This window comes from Carettochelys insculpta, chromosome 26 (genome assembly GCF_033958435.1).
Source record: "Carettochelys insculpta isolate YL-2023 chromosome 26, ASM3395843v1, whole genome shotgun sequence".
Lineage (NCBI taxonomy): Eukaryota > Metazoa > Chordata > Testudines > Carettochelyidae > Carettochelys > Carettochelys insculpta.
Genome location: NC_134162.1, coordinates 7,862,731 through 7,881,120, shown reverse-complemented (window position 1 = coordinate 7,881,120; position 18,390 = coordinate 7,862,731). Strand labels below are relative to the sequence as shown.

The 18,390-nt window shown below is 44.0% G+C and overlaps 1 protein-coding gene across 1 annotated transcript in view; it reads left to right on the top strand.

Annotated features, from left to right (window-relative positions):
- Positions 1-246: 246 nt before the first annotated feature.
- The window catches only part of TREM1 (triggering receptor expressed on myeloid cells 1), a 36,705-nt gene continuing 18,561 nt past the window's right edge, over positions 247-18,390 (top strand). Inside the window, 10 exon segments of the mRNA XM_074977254.1 lie at positions 247-299; positions 1,242-1,580; positions 2,205-2,528; positions 3,934-4,033; positions 4,847-4,965; positions 6,812-6,861; positions 10,259-10,485; positions 14,196-14,362; positions 14,365-14,385; positions 14,388-14,519. Of these exon segments, the coding sequence (XP_074833355.1) occupies positions 263-299; positions 1,242-1,580; positions 2,205-2,528; positions 3,934-4,033; positions 4,847-4,965; positions 6,812-6,861; positions 10,259-10,485; positions 14,196-14,362; positions 14,365-14,385; positions 14,388-14,519 (1,516 nt within the window). The 5' untranslated portion in view covers positions 247-262.

Sequence of the window (18,390 nt, the reverse complement as noted above, 5' to 3'; positions counted from 1 at the left end):
GGAGAAGAAGTATAAAGCCCCTTCCCTCTAAACTGTTCTAACTCCTCTGTTGCCATCCACTTCCCTAAATACACCATTAAATAATCTTAATATCAGTTTTGTTGCAAAACATGCTGAAGAATTTCCGTGCTAAGGCAAGACCTCCACCACTTCCTCATGCAGCTGCCCTGTGGGTAGGGGAGAACTCGGAGAGAAGGCACTTGCCATTTCACTTTCCAGAGTGTATTGCAATGATGCCCCTTCTCGGGGCTTGAAGAGAGGCATGGAGCTGATATTCCTGCTGTTGCTTTGCATAACAGGTAGGTGGAGGAGTGATGTGATACTATGGGGGTTATATGGATATTCCATGTCAGAGGCAGGTGGGATGGGGGACCATGGTTTGTCAGATGTGCTATGAAGTCTGGGAGAAGCAGCACAGTCACAAGCATGAGAATCTATGGCAGACCAATACCTCAAGTGCAGTAAATTGATGTCATAGCTGTACTGAAGTGTATTATATCCACTTTTTTTCCCATCCTGCTGTCTGCTTTGTGGGGCAGGGACTGTCTCTATTTGACAGGGTGGAATGGCCAGAGAACAGCAAAAAGTTATCCTTCACAGGGCCAACCCCTTCCAAGCACCTTCTCATGGCCAAAGCTTGCTATGCAGGGGTTCTGCCTCTGTTTGCCCCCTCAAGGGACTTTTTCAAAATAAACTCCACACAGGCTTTCAGGAATGCAGTGAGAACAGCCTTAGTCTGGTGTATTATCAGCAAGCTCCAATATAAATACTTCTGCTGGCAGGAAGCCAGTCCCAGCCCCAAACTATCCCCAGGCTAGTTCAGAGCTCTGCCAGCTCAAATATTGGTGCTCAACTCCTCAGCTCCTGTGCTGAGGGTGATTTTAAGGAAACAACCGGATTTTGCTTTTACTTACACACAGTACATTAAGTGTTTGACATATCTCTTATGAGAGGTGAACCTCTAATGTGACAAAGAACATGGGCATACACAATGAAATAATGTGCCATGTGCAAGGGTCACGTGCAGGAGATACTCCAGGGTAGTTTGCTGTTTTTGACGGTGTCCCAGGCAGGTGTTGGGAGAGTGATTACTAATTGCTGTTTGTATTGTTTCATCTCCTTCTTCCCAGCTGTTGTCCTTGGGCTGTGTTTAGTCCATGTTCTGCAGTCAGGGCTTAGAGGGCTCAGCAGGCAGCTCCATTCCATCCCAGCTCCTATGGATCAGGTCTGGTGTTTTTCAGGATTCCAGGCACAAGAATATGATGCTGTGAGCAGAGTGGAAGGGCAGAGTCTCACCGTGGAGTGTCACTACAGCGCACAGCACTACAGTGAGACACTGAAAGCCTGGTGCAAACTGAGAGGCAAGGTGTGCTCTCCTTTAGTTCGGACCTCAGGAGGCAGAGGCCAAAACAAGGTTACCTCTGGAAGATTCACAATACAGGATGACACCAGCGATGGGATCGTAACTGTCACCATGAAGAAGCTGCAGGTGCAGGACTCTGGAGTGTACTGGTGTGCATACTTTGAGTCCTCTAATACAGTGTATCGACTATAAGAAGTGAAATTGAATGTTTCCAAGGGTGAGTTAATTTCCACTCAATACAATCTTGTTCCTTCCCCCACTTCAGCGTTTCTGCCTTGGCTGTATCACTTCCTCCTGCATTCCTCCAGAATCTGTCACCTTCCCCAAACCCTTGTCACCACTTTCCTGTCTCTTGTTGGGCGCTGCTGTTCCCCAGCTAAGCTCGGCAATTCAGCCAACAGACTGGTTGAGTTTTGCTTGTTTTCCGCTCTCATGGCTTCTTTGGTGGGACTGTCAGTATGCATTGTTGAGCTTTTTTATGAAAAAAGCAAGCTCTGAAGAACCCCTTTTTCAGTGCCAGCCCCAGTGACTTGAACCGTATCTCCAAGAGCTCAGGACCAAAAAGGCACTCACATACTGAGCTCTTTGGAGAGGTGCCCTGGAAAAGGTCAGTGACCTACCTTGGCATGAGAGGTGTTGGGATGATAAAGCCCAAAGGGAGTAGCCCAAACTGTTGAGATTTGATGCATACAAGACCAAATATACAAGTTCACATTCACCCTCCAGTAACTCAGCTGAAGCCAGTGAGTGGAGCTACACCAGGGGAGGGATTTCATCCCTTGTGCATAAGTCACTCATGGGAAATGTATGTCATTGTACTGACAGTTTTTGTGTTTTCCAGAAGTCCAGGAATACAATGCTATGGAGGGGCAGAACCTCTCTGTCCAATGTCCGTACAACCCACAGCATTACAGTGACATGAAGAAAGCCTGGTGCAGGACAGTTCAGAAGGAGTGTGAAGTCTTGGTCTATACTGGTGGGCCCATCACAAACCAAAACACAGCTCAGAAGGGCAGAACTACGATACACGATGACACAGAGGCAGGAATTGTCACTGTCACCATGGAGAAGCTGCAGGCAGATGATGCTGGGGTGTACTGGTGTGCGCACTTTACGCCTCCCACTCTTTACCGAATAATTGAAGTTAAACTGACTGTTACCAAGGGTGAGTATTGATCGGTAAAGAACGCTTGGGGCTTTGTTTTACTGTTTTACAGATTTCACCTCCACCTTCTCTGCTCCCTCCTTCCTTTCGGCCACTGAGTCTGTATCACCCCCTCCCAATATTATTCCTGAATTTCCACCCAACCCATACAAAACTCTTTTGTGTCCTTTTTCATGGCTCACACTAGGAACTGATGGAGAACCTCAACTGAGATAAGGGCTTCAGCCATGGGGATATTTCCATTTTTAATCATCTATTTAAATATTTGTTTCTTGTTTCCCCTTCATTTGGGTTCAGTTATTTCTATCTAGGTAATTCTATGCCCCACAACTGAATAGTGCTTCAGCACCTTCACAGCAGGTGAGTGGTTGGTTTCCAATACAGTTAGTGGAGGTACTTTTTAACTCCAGCAAAATTTGAATTGAACAGGTTTTTTTTAAATTCTGACCCATATTTTAATCAGCTCTAGTTGTTTTTCCCCTCAAGTTGACTGTATTTTTCTTTAAAATCAATGAAACGTAACAAATTATCGACTGGAGGCCAGCAACTTTCTATGGTCTATATTTGAAGTTGTCACTTAATGAGTACTAGATAAGGGTGAAGATGGTCTTTGTCAAAGAAAGCCATCAGACATTAAATCCATATCAGGATTAGAGCTGTGCAATAAAATCCCAATATTTTGGTTCACTAGAAGTTCAGAAAAGTCCAAATCATTTCATTTCCCAAGAAACACTGTTTCTATTCTGAGAATTTTATTTTTAATTGATTTTAAAATACAATTGAAGGTAACAGAAACAAAAATGTTTTATTTGGAATAAAAAAAAGCATTTTTTCAAAAATGTCTCAGCAATAGCCTTTGACTTTTTATGAATAGTTTTAAGTTGGGTGTGGGGTTTTTGATGACCAATAATTTAACAAAATGCAATATGAATTAGTTAAATATTTCAGTTGACCCAAACCGGCTTTTTATTTTGCTAAACTTGTTTGTCCAAAAGTTTCACCCCATTGTAGCCATAGTACTTGTAACTGAATACATAGTCTGTGGGACTTGATACCTTATGGGAGACCTCCAGTGTTGTACCTTAATGTCCCAAACAGCTATTACTGTAGGGATTTTTTTGTCTGTTTCTAAAGCTTCGTTTCTTGGGTATGTTTCCTCATGGCTGCTCAGAGCTACTGCACAGGTGATACTAATGGCCTGCTTGTCACATGCTTCTGCCTGGTTTTGGGTAGGATTGTTACATGTGATTTGTGTTACATGAGATGCTTTGCAACAAAGAGCCACACCTCAAATGGCCTGCTAGCCTTTTAACCATTGTGGTTTTTAACCTGCTTCAAGCAGGTCTGCACGACACCGCTTGTATAGAGAAGGCCTGAGGTGTTGACACAGTGTTTGTATTTGCAGCTATTACTACTACAAGCAACATCCCAGTTAGTTCAAGCACACATGACACCAGCCTAATCCCTAGCACAGCTGGAACTGGGATCACCACAACAGACAGCAGGTAAAGCTGGAACCTCTTCTTCTGAGACTACCTCTGTGATCACATGTGTCTGAAGGGTTCTTTGTGCCTTATCCCATGTTCTCATTGTTTCACAAAAAAAGCAGCCATCTTTCACAGTGGCACTGAACATAACAGGCCCCCTTTAACAGGTGGCAAATGAGTGCCCTCTTTCCTGGTGCCACCCAGTATTAAATGGCATCAGATAAAATGGGCAGATAAAATCCAGGCCCCATCTCAGTCATTTGTGAATTTACAAGTCTTGTCACTGTATTGTCATTAATGCTTTGAGCTGCTGCTCTTTGGAGCAAGAGAAATGATGTTAAATCAGGATGAATCCAAACAATGGCCTGCATCAGCTATTATAAAAGCAGAGCAGCCTCTTCTCATTCCTGTTGCCAGCCACTGGGCACTGTTGAAGCTGCAGAAGCCCCATGAATCACCTCATTCTGTTCACGGTTCTGTTCAATGTAGATTTGTTTTTCTTTTTGAGGTCCCTGATTCGTATGTGGTGGCACTCACATGCCAGGAACTGTACAAAACCCAAAGAAGTTTTCTGCCCCTAAATGCTCACAGCTGGGCTTCAGAAAATGATTAGTTTTTGAAGGGCCCCGGGGAGATATTTGGGACTTTACTGTGTATGTCAACTAGCACAGACAAAGGTAGCATTAAAGGAAGTAAAGAGTAACAGTAATGGTATGTGAGCTCCCCCAGCCTGTGGTTTGGTGGCCCATTAGATGCACATAAAGGGCTTTGAGAGACATCTCACCTGCATTGTTTAGGCCTGTCTAACACAGCATGCTCTTGCTTCTTCAGCCTCTCGAGTGAGAGAACCTTCATCATCCTCGGCGTAACCCTGGGAATCCTCTTCCTCCTGGCGCTGATAGGCGTGGTAATCCTGTACGCCAGGAAATCCAGGCACCTGAAGAGAAGAGGTAAATGGAGATGATGGGGCCTCACACAGCCTGGTTTTCACCACCCTGCATTCCCTATTTCTCACTGGCTTTAACTTTGAGGGAATTCAGCCTCATTGCCAGATTCCCAGCGGGCAGTCCTGGAGCAGGGGTGTCCAGGCACAGCCACTGGCTTTCCATCACTGGCTTCTCCCCTTGCGCCCCACCCTAGACTTGAAGTGTCTCCATGCTGCGTTCAGGGCCTGGCTTCTGTTTTTGCTGTTTGTTTCCCTCTTTCCATCACGTTCAAGCTCACACTAGCCTAATTGTTTTCAGTTTTGCCTGTAGCTGGTTCCTCTTGCTAAGTGGCCCATAAGATATGGCTTAAGGGCTAGATCTGGCCCATCAAGCCTTTTAATCCCATGTGGAGTGGGGAGCTTCATATGCTGCCTCCCACCCCCAGCAAATTTCTTAGCTCCTATTGACCGGAAACTGGCCAACGGGTTCTGAGAGATTCTGCTAGGAATGGAGACAGCATGTAAATCCCTCCCCATCTCCTCAGAGAGTATCATGGAACAGGCAGTGGGCTGGGGCTGCTGGTAAGCAAGGGCGCCTGCCTGAAAGTGCTGCTGGCCAGGAGCTGCACAGATAAGCACCTCCCAGTCAGAGCTTGCCTCTGGCACCCCAACCCTCTTCCATACCCCAACTCCCTCCTAGACCCTGCACTTTCTCTTACAGCCCTCTCCCCAGCTAGAATCCTCTCCTTCACCCTTACACCCTCCCCGACCCGGCACCCAATGCCCTGCCTTGATTCACAACCCCTTCCTTCATTCAAACTCCCTCTCAGACCCCACACCTTTTCCTTCACCCTAGTCTCTTACCCAAGCTCTCCTCTGCACCCAGCCTCCATCCCAGACCCCATGCCCCCTCCATAGAAGAGTGCAGCCCTTCAACACTTACCAAAATCTTGGAGTAGCCCCCCATCAAAAATTTCTGCCCACCCCTGCTTTTGCTAGTGCCTGTGCTCTTGCCTATGGTCACACATCTGAGTTACAAACACTGCAGGGGAATGTTTACATGCCAGCAAACTATTTTGACACAAATTAATATATATCTATATATAAAACTTCCTAAAAACATCCCATGAATAATAATTTTAGCTAAAGAAAACTGCAATTTTGAGCCTGAGCTACTTAAATGCCCTTCAATCTCTGTGAAATGCATTGGGTCCTTGAATAAAAGGACTGTATATTTGTGCAAAATGGTCTGTTTTTCTGAAAGTGTAAAATAACATTTGCAGGCACACAAGTAAGGAGTCAGGCAGTCAGCTCTCATGTGCAAAGGCATAGGCTGACTGCCCCAAGGATCTGGAAGTTCTTTCCCCTAAATACACATTGTGCAATTGGCAGAGGTGGAAAAAGATCCAAAAAGTTACTTGAGTAAAAGTGCAGGTGCTTTCACTTCTGGATACTTGAGTACAATCAAGATGTGATGCATGTGTGCACATGCACATTTATTTTCACTCAGGTAACCCCAATGGCTTGTACTTAAGTACATTTCCCATGTACACACATGTAGCTGTACTTCTACTCAAATAACTTCTTGGGTACTTTTTTCACCTTCCGAAGATCAGACTGCAAACACTGTCACAGAAAATACCAGACTAGAAATAATTTGCCCCACATGATCAGACCCACATCCTTAAAACTTCTCACCAGACAGTAAACTGGACACAACCTGCTGGCTGGATTCAGTGTCGTTTGTCCCCCATTCTTACAATCTTTGCTACCTTTGCACCTGGCCACAACATTTTGTGGCTTTCACCTACAGCGTGATGAGATGAGAAATGCTCTGAATTGAGGAGATCTTTTCTTGTCTTTGTTAAAAGGTGATGGACGCACTGAAGGCATGTATGAAGAACCCAGGAACACCACAGAGGTAAATGAAGCTACCGGACACATAAAAGCAGTAATGTAGAAGTTCTCAGACTGTGGTCTATGGAGAGCTGGTTGGTCACGTAGCACTTGTTTCTCCATATTTTCACAGCCACTAAATTGCATTCTGAGGCCAGGTCTACCCCAAAAGGAAAGGTTGAATTGAGATACGGAACTCAAGTTACATTCATTATGTAGCTGAAGACGACATAGCTTAATTCAAGCCTCTGCACTGTCTCCACTGTGGAAAGTCAACAGTAGCTAACAGCCCTGTTGACTTCCCTTAGGCCTGGTCTACACTAGGTACATAAGTCAACTGTATATACTCAATACTAGCTACGGTAATTGGGTAGCTAGAATTGACTTATCTGCAATCAATTTACCTGGCTGTCTTCACAGATGAGGTCGACAGAAAAAATCTCCTGTCGACCTCCCTTACTCCTCGATATTTTGAGGAGTACAGAGATTGACTGCCAAGCCCAGGTAGTTCAATTTCATATGTCTCTACCAGGCATGCAATATTGAACTCCAAAAAATCAACCCTGACCAGGTTGATCTTCCACATAGCTTAGACATACCCTTACTTCTCACGAGGAACAGGAGTACCAGCGCCAATGCGGGTTTCCTGTGAATTCAATTTAGCACAACCCGCCAGACTCGTTAAATCAAACTCTGGAAGATTGACTATAGCAGTGTTGATCTTCCCTGTAGTGAAGACATACCCAGAGAAACCTGAAATACTTTCTTAATGTCACTTTTCCACACTGGTGGCTGTTTTAGTTGGCATGAGGATTTTATGAGGTTGCACATGGTCTGTTCAATAGTGAACAAAAGATGAATATTAATGAGACAATCTCTGTGTTCTCTGGTGAAGTTTGGGAACCCCTGCAATGCAGTGTTAAGTGCAATACAGAAAGAACAGCCTTTTCATCCCCTGTCATGAATAGGGTTCATCTCTTCCTGGTGTAACTTGAGCCTAAGTGAGCCAAAGGAATTGGGGTGATTTTTTCTGAACTGAGAACCATTGCAGTTTAAGGCGTCTTTATCTGCTGGGGAGGCAGAGAGAAGATGGAGGGAGAAGGAAGTCTCCTAGGCAATTGAAATGAATCCCATAAATATCCTGACTGTCTCAAAATCAGCCATAGAGGTAGAAGTAGATGGGAAATGTATAGCTAGATGCGATCAGGTTATGATTATGCTGAATTTGGTTAGACTGGCTATTTCTGGTTTTTTGTTTTGTTTTGTTTTATTTTGTGTTTTTGCTGTGATTAATTACTTGATTTTTTCACCCTGTAACTTTTAAGCTGAATCCCAGGGAAATATTTTCTCTGCATTGCAACCCCATGATTTATTTTACTCTTGTTTTCTGAATAAATTACTTTTTTAAGCAAATGATTTGATTCCTGTGTCCTGAGAAGGGTCTGTGTATATGCATGCCTCAGACTGAAAGGTCAGCTACTAAATTACAGTTCTTTGTTGTAAGCTCTCTCCTGAGGAAGGGTTAAAAGCTTGGGATACCCCCAGAGGGAGACATTCACAGGTATGTCTTCCTGGGTTAAGGGGGTTTTGTTTTTACCTGGTGGTGGCAGCTCTACCCTCCAAGGTCTGGGAATCTGTGATCTTGGGGAGTTTTTTTTAGCAAAGCCTTTGTATGAGCAAGATGTTTTAAGTTTTTGCTAGTCCCCACTTTCTGCACTCAGAGTCCCAGAGTGGGGAAAGAGCCCTGACAAACCCAAATGGGGCATTTGCTGTAAAGTGGAAAGGAATGGACACTATAAGCCAGAGCAGCCAGAGGGGATGTGGGAAGGAAACCATCATGCACCCTGCTTCCATCATAAGTTTCCACTCTTCCTCTGCACTGACGAGAGAGCTGCGTGAGGAGAGAATGTTATTTTACGAAGGAGTTGGAGATTTCAGAGTTTCACAATGGAACTCAGATGATTTCAAAATTCTCTATGAATGCAACATTAAAAAAAAGTCTGGTCAAGAGAAACATTTCATTGCATTGATGACATTTTAAAACATGATATTTCTAAATACAAAAGAAAGCATTCCAAATGAAAAGTCTTTGCAAAAAGATTTGAAACATTTTGTTCTTAAATGTTAAAATTGACCACATTGGAAGAATTAGTTCCTCATAAAACCCCATGCATTTTGGCAAAACAGACATGATTTCACAAAGCTATTTGATTAACAGGAGCTGCATTTGCCAGTGAAAATGATTCCACTGACATTTTTCCAACCAGTGCTATCTGAAAATTATACCTATTTATTATGGGGCTATTGAGATGGTGTCTTCACAAAAAGGGTTTTATAGCATAAGATTGATTTCCAGTGGTGTGGTCTGGAACAGAGCATGCTGGTTTGGAATGGATTGTATCAGACTAGGTAAAACTGGAATGGAATGGACTGAAATAGAACAGACTGGACTAGACTTGATCAGTAATTATTCATATAGACCTTTGTGCTCCATGCTTTGCAGACAAAGGTGAATGGGATGGCCCTGCTGTGAGTAGCATGCAGGGAAAGTGGATTGAAATTGGACTGGTCTAGAACAATGGTTCCCAACCTGGGGTCCGCAGACTCCTGGAGATCCGCAGTGGTACTGCAAAGGGTTGGGAAAAAAAAAATAAATGAGAAATAAAAATGATAATAGAAAATAAGTTTAAATACATTTCTAAGTTGAAATCAATTATTACTTTTAAATTAAATATCTTGTAATAATGTTATTAATTGCTGTCCAAAATTCTACATTATGCTTTTCTTTTTCATTTAATTGTGGCTAGAATTGGCTTTGATGGGGCATGTGAGCAGTTTCAGGGAGGCGGTGATTGTGGGTCCACACCAATGAAAAGGTTGGGAACAATTGGTCTAGCATTAACTGGGATTGACTGAAAATGGAACAGAATGAAAAGATGGGGTAGATTTGACTAAAATGAACCCACAGGAACAGGCTGAAATGCATTGGGCTTGAACAGTTAAACAGAGACAAGAGACTACGGAAGTTGGGTGCCCTATGAACCATATGAGTCCTTCCGGCTTGCCAACAATTGCCTATGATCCCTGAACTGTTTGCATTCTCTTCACCTTAAAACCCCAAAGCTAACTTTCTCCAAGGGGCTTTAACACACTAGCTGAGTGATTCAGCAGCAATAGGAAAGGCTACTGGAATTGCAGTGAAGCAGGGAGATTATAGAAGCATTTCAGAGACAACAGGGTTAGACGCCCATGTGGTCAGAGTGATTATGTGGGAGGGAGATGGGTGAACAACTCTTTTTCCAGCTTTTCCATAGTAGAGAGCAATATGTTGTGTTGGTCTTTTTCTCCTTCCCCGAGCAAATCTTGTCCTTTCGGCATCAGCTCTGCTCTGTCTGAGAAACATTTTCCTTTTCTGTGCACAGCCTCAGGACTTCAGCCACTCAAAGGATCCCAAGGACGAGAAACAGGAAAGGCCACCAGACCTAAAATATGCCACCTTGACCTTTAAATCCAGACCCAGTCCCAAGGAAAACATCTATGCCAACGTCAAGCCAAGTCAAGAGCTGGAGACACCCCACACCGTGTTTCCTCCTGAGCCTGTGGAATACGCCAGCATTTCACTCAAGCCATTGGCTTCAGGTGCCAAACCGTGAGCTACAAAACCTGAAAATCCCAGCCTTGACAGAGAAGACCCTGCTGGGGATGCAATACGTGTGCATGCTAGAGAAGACAGTTACGTCTTTCTTATGTTTATCATTAACATCTGTACTTAAAGACCTGCCTCAGATCAGAGGCTTGCTGAGAAATTTGTCACAGGCAATTCTGCAAAATGCAGCTGCTTTTGGAGAAACAGCACAGGAAGATCCAGAGAACAGAGGAGAATCCTCAGGGCTCAGGCTGTAGGAGTATGGACAGGCAGGACTCTCTTCACATTGTCATTGCAAACCCACGCAAGCCCTGCAAGAGTCTGACTCGGAGGTTAACAGGCTTCATCTTCCCCCTGGGAGCATGTGAGACAGTGAGCAGTGGGGGAGAGGAATAAATACACTGATGATGTGTGCATCCCGTTTTGTAGAAAGTACCTCCACACACAGCCTGGGAGTGTTTGCAAGGAGGCAACAGTGTTGTATGGCACACAGCTAATTATTAATCACCATCTTCAAAGTCTCTAACATAGAATGCTAGACTGTGGAAACCAAAGCGCCGGAACAGCCTTCCAGCTGCAAAGAAATGATACTATACCTTGCATGGAGACGTGTGAGTGCAGAATAGGTCCTGCAAATGCCTAAGCAGCTCCACTGTGGTGACCTGTGTGTGTGAGAGAGAGAAGGGCTGGGGACGTTTGTGATAAGGACAAAAGGGTTTGGGAATAAAATTACATAGTTGTTAACTTGGTGAAGAATCAGATCAGGAGCTTCTACTTAGAATTTAAAAACAGCGTGGGGGCATATGAACGGGGGGTCTCAGCTGTGTGTGTTGGGTGTGTGTCTCTCTGCCTTTATGGGGGTGAGCAAGCAGGTTAAAAATGCCTGTCCTGGCAAATGATAATGGAGAGTCTCAATAGCTGGACCCTGTGGAGTTCCCAGCTCTATGGCTGAGCTTGGGCTCAGAGTTTGTCCACAGGCTCAGGACATACAGGCCAGTTCACCAAAAAACAGACTTGGGGAGGACGATTACAAAAAAAAAAACCCCTAATCTAGATAATAATGGAAGACTGAATTAGAACAGACATGGGGTTGCACTTACACAGAGATCGCTAGTTCTGACCACCCCTGTTCAAAGCATTTATAGACACTGCTTCCACACTGCTGTGCAACGTTACCATAAGCTGAGCACTTGGGCAGCCACCCAGGAGAGATTCAGGTGCTGCCCAGCCAATAAGCAGAGTGCAGGCAGCGTGCTTTTCTACTGGTGGTGCACAGCTGCACATGCCTTGGTGCACGTATCATAATTTATTCCACCCATGGATGGCAAAAATTAGCAGAAACACTACTGCTGAGTTGGCACAGACCTCTGACTCACCATTCAACCCCTGAATGCCCTGGAGTAGCCAGTCATTCTCCTGCTGGGAAACCCCTTGGGTTATTCAGCGTCTCCGGCTGCGCTGCTGACATACCCAGACTAGCTACTCAAACCAAGGCAACAGGGGAATAGAGACAGCACAGGAAAACCAAGAAAGGAGAGTTTTAGGGAAGAAAAGAGATGGCACCATGCACAGTCACCCAGGAGAAAGGTGGTCAGGGAAGAATGAGGGAGCTTTCTGAACAAAAGAAAGGGTCTCCATTGCCCCACCTGAGAGGACAGGCAGAAAAGCAGGTATGAGGAACATCTGTCCAGAAGCAGGAGAGAGGAAGGAAGTGCTAAATGAAGCAACTAAATTGTAAGGAACATGACCAAGAGGACAGAGGAAGTAGAAGGATGAGCTCAGAGGGCAGATTTCAACATAAGCCAGAAATAGAGCAAAAGTTGTGACAATCACTAAGGAGAAACAGTTAAGGACACAGGTACACTGAATGACTCAGAGGATCCTATTGAAACTCAGAAATTTTTAATTTTCAGATTGGTGGGGTGAATCTGGACCAAGTCAGCCATGTCCAAGGGCAGATCCCTGTGATGTGAAATGAATTTGTTGGATCTTAGCCCATCTCCTAGTGGACAGAAATGTCCACATTCCAAAAGGTGATGGCAACACATCTCACTGTCTCAGCACTTCAGACAGATGGCAGATTGTACAGTCCTCAACTGCTCCACGCTTGAAAAGCAGGTCCCCGCTCTCTTGGGGTTACAGCGGGGAAGCCTGCACTCTCAATCTTTTGAGGATACGTAACTGATTTGGGTTTCCTGGATAATAATTGGGCATCTTGTGCCAGCAATAAAGTAAATGAAAAAGAAAGCAGCTTCTGAGATCCAGTGCCCAATTCTCCACCACTATGTCTCTTTGTGTGGCTATTTACACTGACACAATGCAAATGGAAAATGCTGCTCAGATGGCAACCCAAGGTATAATCCCTTTCTATGCACAAAGAAGGGTCAGAAATTTAACCGAGGAATGCAGGATTTTCAATGATCAGGAATGAAGCATCAGTATTCCCTGTTGCCTGCCTGACAGCAGGAATTTGCTGTAACTAGAGGAAGTCAACCTTTTCTAGGGTGGCAAACAGCCTCTTTTGGTCAACAACAGGCTTGTTTGCAGAAAAGGTGTCCGTTTTTGTTGAAAAATGCTCATGTTTTCATTGCAAAACCATGATAAAAGAAAACATTAGACAAGTTTTGGTTGCTGTTCAAGCAAGGGAAAATATACGTCTCATTTCCTAACTCACTACAGTTGTAAATTTAAGAAGAGCTACAAACTGGAGAGTAGATGGGGAAAGCAAGAATGACAAAGAAAGTACAAAAACATTTATTTAAAAAACTAACCGAGACAATAATGGAAGAGTCTGAATGACAACAGACTATGGGCTGTACTTACAGAGAAAGAGAGAGATGTCTGACAAATGTGGGCTAAATTCCTGACTGGTGCATTGAAAATAGATCTGTACATGGAAAGAATAAGTCTTATCACAATGTACTTGTGGTCATAGTGGAGGACTGTTTATAACCTGTTTAGGAGTGAGAGGGGAAAAAAGGAAAGTTTGTGCACAGAGAATATATCTGCAGACCTACCACCACTGGGTGTGATGTTCTGGGCTCCTATAAGCTAAAAAGCATGGAGCTGAAGAAGTTCTTGGAGGAAAACCTCCAGATAAAAGTGAGGGAAGAGATCAAAATACTTCGGTGATGGGCACCATGGGAATTCATAGCTAATTAGATTAGCTAACTAACTTGATAAGTGGCAGTCTTCCAAGCTGACACTGAAACAATGTCCTAGTACGATGGTGATGGGCTTGGACATGCTGGTCTTTCAGATGAAACATAAAACTGAGTTCCTGGTGTCCCCACTGCATTAAAAATCTCATAGCACTTTTTGCAAGAGTACAGAGTAAAGGTGTAATCCCTTACGTCCTGGGCAAATTACATTCTGTTGGTATAAAGCCCCCAGCAGTTTAAACAGAGACAATATTCTTAAACAGCCATGCAGAGTTGTCGGACTGACTTGTGTGATAAGCTTCTCTGCAGCCCCTTTTCAGTTGTTCTACAAGGGACCAACAAAGAGCCTGGACTCTGGAGACAACCCTAGTGTTCTCCAGGCAGATTTCCAAGGCTGTAGCCCATCTGTCCTATTCCACCTTCCGTGGTGCCTGGGTGATCTGTCTAGCAGAGCCCATCTGCAATAGTCAAGACTTGATCTCCAGCCATGTTCATACCACGTGTCATCTGAAAAGCCTATTCAGTATGAAAAACGTCATTCCTCAATTTCAGCGTGCCTCCGCCTCCCATGGTTTCCTTATCACATGATAGCGCTTTCCAGCTGTCTAGACCAAAGCTTGGCTCGCAGTGGGCATTGCTGATGCCCCAATTTTCAGCCAGTCCGAGAAGCATCTGTCCCTTGTATATTGCTCAATCCTCAGGAGGGGAAAGAAGCCAGTTGCTGTTCTCATTCCTTCCTGCAGATCAACGAGAAAAGGCTACTCTCAGACAAGAATCCTTTTTTATTTTGATTCAGACTCCCCCTGTGCTGCTAGATAGCAAGAGGAAGAGACATGGAAAAGCTCATGCATCTGGTCTTTTTGGTCTCCTTATCAGGTAAGAAAGCACCCGACTCCATTTTTGTTGGGAGGAGGGGCAGGCAAAAGTTTGCAGTAATAACTGGCATTGTTCAATATCTTGCATGAGTCATAGCAGGGACACGAGGGCAAGGCAACAGAGGACACAAGCCTCAGCTTCTGGTTCTGGAGCTAGGGGAGATGATTCCAGTGTGAGCATTCTGAACCAGAGCCATGCCCACAATTACTTGTAAGAGTGCCAATAGAAGTCAAAGCAGGCAGTTATTTTTGATGGGCAAGGTTAAGTGGAATGGGAGGTGGTCTGCAACCTGAAGGAACCAGCCCAAGCAGCTCAAGATATTTATCCTCGTGACTGTACTGAAGAGATGTATATTCTCTGGACTTGATTCACCACTGCGATGGGCCCAGTGCAATCATTTGCAGCTGTGCAAAGGGAATGTCACTTGGATGTATACTGATTTGGTGCCATGATCCACTCACTTCACGTTTGCTGTGTGCAGACATGAATGGTGCAAGGCAGTGGCGAATGAGTCAACCTCCCTCCCAACCCACATAAATCCTAGGATATATCTGGCAAAGAAGCCACAAGTAATCTCAAAGCAGCAGGCTGTGAAAGGGAGCCACGGTAAGATTTTTAGCGAGTGATCACGCAAACCACAGAGAACATAAGATCAGGAGAAGGAGGAAATGCATCCCATGGCTGGCAAGCTACGGGTTGAACCTCTCTCTCGACCAGCACCGTCAGGACCTGACCAGTGCTGGACAAGAGAATTTGCTGGATGATGGGAGGTCAATATTGTCTAGAACATTACCAACACTTCCGCTGCTTGCTGGGCTCTTAGAAGACATTGAGGGGTAACTTACAACTAAATAACAGCACAGAACACTGAGAGCCCGGACTGGTGGCTGGAAACAAACTTCATGGGACCACGGGAAACTTGCCCATGCCCATGATAAGTGGTTGTCCAGCTCACTAAAATCATGCCAGATTACAGATGTTGCCAGCTGAGAGAGTGCTAGATTAGAGAGGTTCAGCCTGTATTACATGTTTGCAGACAGGGAGCAAATAGCTTTGGATGGGAGGGGAGAAGGGCTCCATATAAATAAAGGTTTCTTGGGTCTGTTGAGGTGCAAACCTGAAGCAGCCACACTCTTTAGTAGCTGCACTCATGGTTTCGTTCCCTTCAAGAGGGCTTTGTTCTCTACTCTTGATTTTTTCCAAAGGACTATGGAGATCCCACCACACAGCTGCTTCTGGGGTGGTGGGCTGAGGTCTGTCAGGGAACCGATGAGTCACAACACAAAGCACAAAGACATAGCAAAAGCCCTTGAAACTGCACTCCCAGCAAAGTGAGATTGAAAAATTCAGCTTGTTCAGCTTTTGTGTATTTTCCATGCAAACTACACTGGTTCTACTAGAGCAAATAAGGCTTAACGGAGCAGAGATGCTTCTTGGAAATCAGAAGACCAACCCCTAAAGGTGTGCACTCAGGGACTCTGTCTTGCACTACAGATTCCTGGGGAGAGAAGGCATGAAGATATCAAGCTAATCAGCCACTGGAGTTCACCTGATGCAACTTGCCATAATGGAAGGATATAGGAAATAATTTTATCTTGGTGCATATGTGGTCCCCATCACCACTAAAAATCTCACAACATTTCTTGGAGGAAGGGAAGCATGAGCCCCATTTTACATATAAGGAACCTAAGGCACAGAAGTGTTAAATGTCTTGCCCATGGTCACAGCCTGTAAAAAAGCTGGGAATAAAGCCAGAGCTCTGAGTCCCATTCTACTGCCTTAACAGAACTATCCTTCTTCCAGTTCCATGCACTTCTCATCAGCTTCCTTTCCTTTTTTGTCTATGGAGGCTGACAAAGAAAAAGGCCAGCTCTCCCCAGGAGGAAACTGAATGGAATGTCTCTTTCTGGAACGTTTTGGAACAACCAAGGACCACTTTACTTTGAGAAGGGATCTTCTGCCACTTTCCTATGAGAACCACCCATTCAGAACCCCTCCACCTGGGAGGTGGACACAGAGAGGCCAAGAGCCTATCCATTACGAAATGCTCACCACCATTCTACAGGGGCCCTTACCTGAGACATAAGGCACCAGTTACAGATTAACATTGGTAAGGAACAGCGTTTTCTTTCCACCCAGGCAGCTAGACATCTCATCCAGGTTCTCAACCTCATGGGCAGCTGATATACGAGGCAAAAGAAGGCAATACCTCCCCTGGGTCTTAGCACTCAGCCTTTCCCCTCTTCCTATCCCTGGTCCATTGGTTCTCAAACTTTTTGGCCCTCAGCCTGACCACTCAGTGCAAGCCAACCACCCATGATGACAAAACACATTTGCTTATCTCTAAATACCGTACATACTAATTATTCGTATTTGTCTACTGGATCATAAAAACATAGATACACAGCTGTAACATGGGGTGGGGACACTGGGCTGGTGAGGTAGGGTGGGCTCCCCCCTGGGGGAGAAAGGGGCAAATCGCAAGACTACAGACCATTTGCAAGATGGCCGTGAACCATGAATGGCCCACGGACCCCACTTTAAGAGCCAGTGCCCTATTCTGACCATTCTTGAAGGCTCCAAAAGCAGGCTGCTGCAACTTGAAGACTGGTGATTCTTTCCCAGAAGTGGATCTGTTAACTTCAAAGTGAAAAGGCTTCCAGCTTACCAGACAAATTATCATAACACTGAACCTGTGTGACAGCCATTAAGTGGTAAATGAAGCCATTTAACAAGCACGTGCCAACCTTGAATTTACTGACAAAACCAGGTGTCTACAGGACCTTAGTTTAAAACTTGCTCAAAATATTTCATTAGTTTGTTGCTGAAGATTATAAAATCACATCTCTCAAAAATCTTTGCAAAGATTTTTAGATGCACAATCTGAGAATTCAACTTTGGCTTCAAACGGTTGGATCTTCAGACAGACATACAGCTTTTAAATAAATTCTTCAAAAGCTCACCCTTATCTAAAATATACATTGTAATTACTACTGTACAAAAACTTGCTTCCATAGTCTTCCTGTTCTTTCTATCCATCCCTGGTCTCCTTCTACCCACTGCTGTAGAGAGCCCTTAAAAGGATAACATTCCTTTTCTTTCAGATAGCTAGATAAATGAGTTTATCTTTCTTTACTTCTGACTATTTGATGAATTAGTTTGAAGGGGAACCTTCAACGAAGTCAGTACCTTACTCAGATATAAAATGCTTTGTTATGTCTAAAATCTTTGGAAGCATATACAGTGAAATTTCATACATATGTATACTGTTATGGACCTCATACAATAAATCATTGTTCTCTTTTTCTAATAGCAACAAAGGTTGTCATGAACACACTAAACTTCTGTGATAGATTAATTTAAAATAAAGACTTGGTTCAGAGTGTTAAATATGTAATAATCTGGACAGATTACTTTATGGAAGCTTAAGAATATATTTAAAATATAAGATCAGCTCAGAAATACTGGTTAAGAAAATAATAAGCATTCCTGCAGCACCTAACACATTTATTAGGTCAGGAGATTTCATGGGTAAAACCAAGGAAGTCTTCTGAGTAAGTGGGTCTTACCCACAGAAACTCATGGCCTAATATATTTGTTAATCTTTAAGGTGCTACAGGACTGCATGTTATTTGTGAAGCTATAGACTAACCTCTGAGACTTGGTAAGAAAATATAAAACAGAGAAGAACTGCAACATGTATTCCATAATATTTAATGTTGCATTGAGCAGGACATCTGAAGATGGTGCACTTGTGGCATTCCCAAACATCTCAGTATAGACAGGTCAGCTAATCCCTTATAAAATTCATTCCATAGTTATTTCCATCTTTAGTTATAGTTGTACTTAGATTTCTGCAATAGTTGCTAAT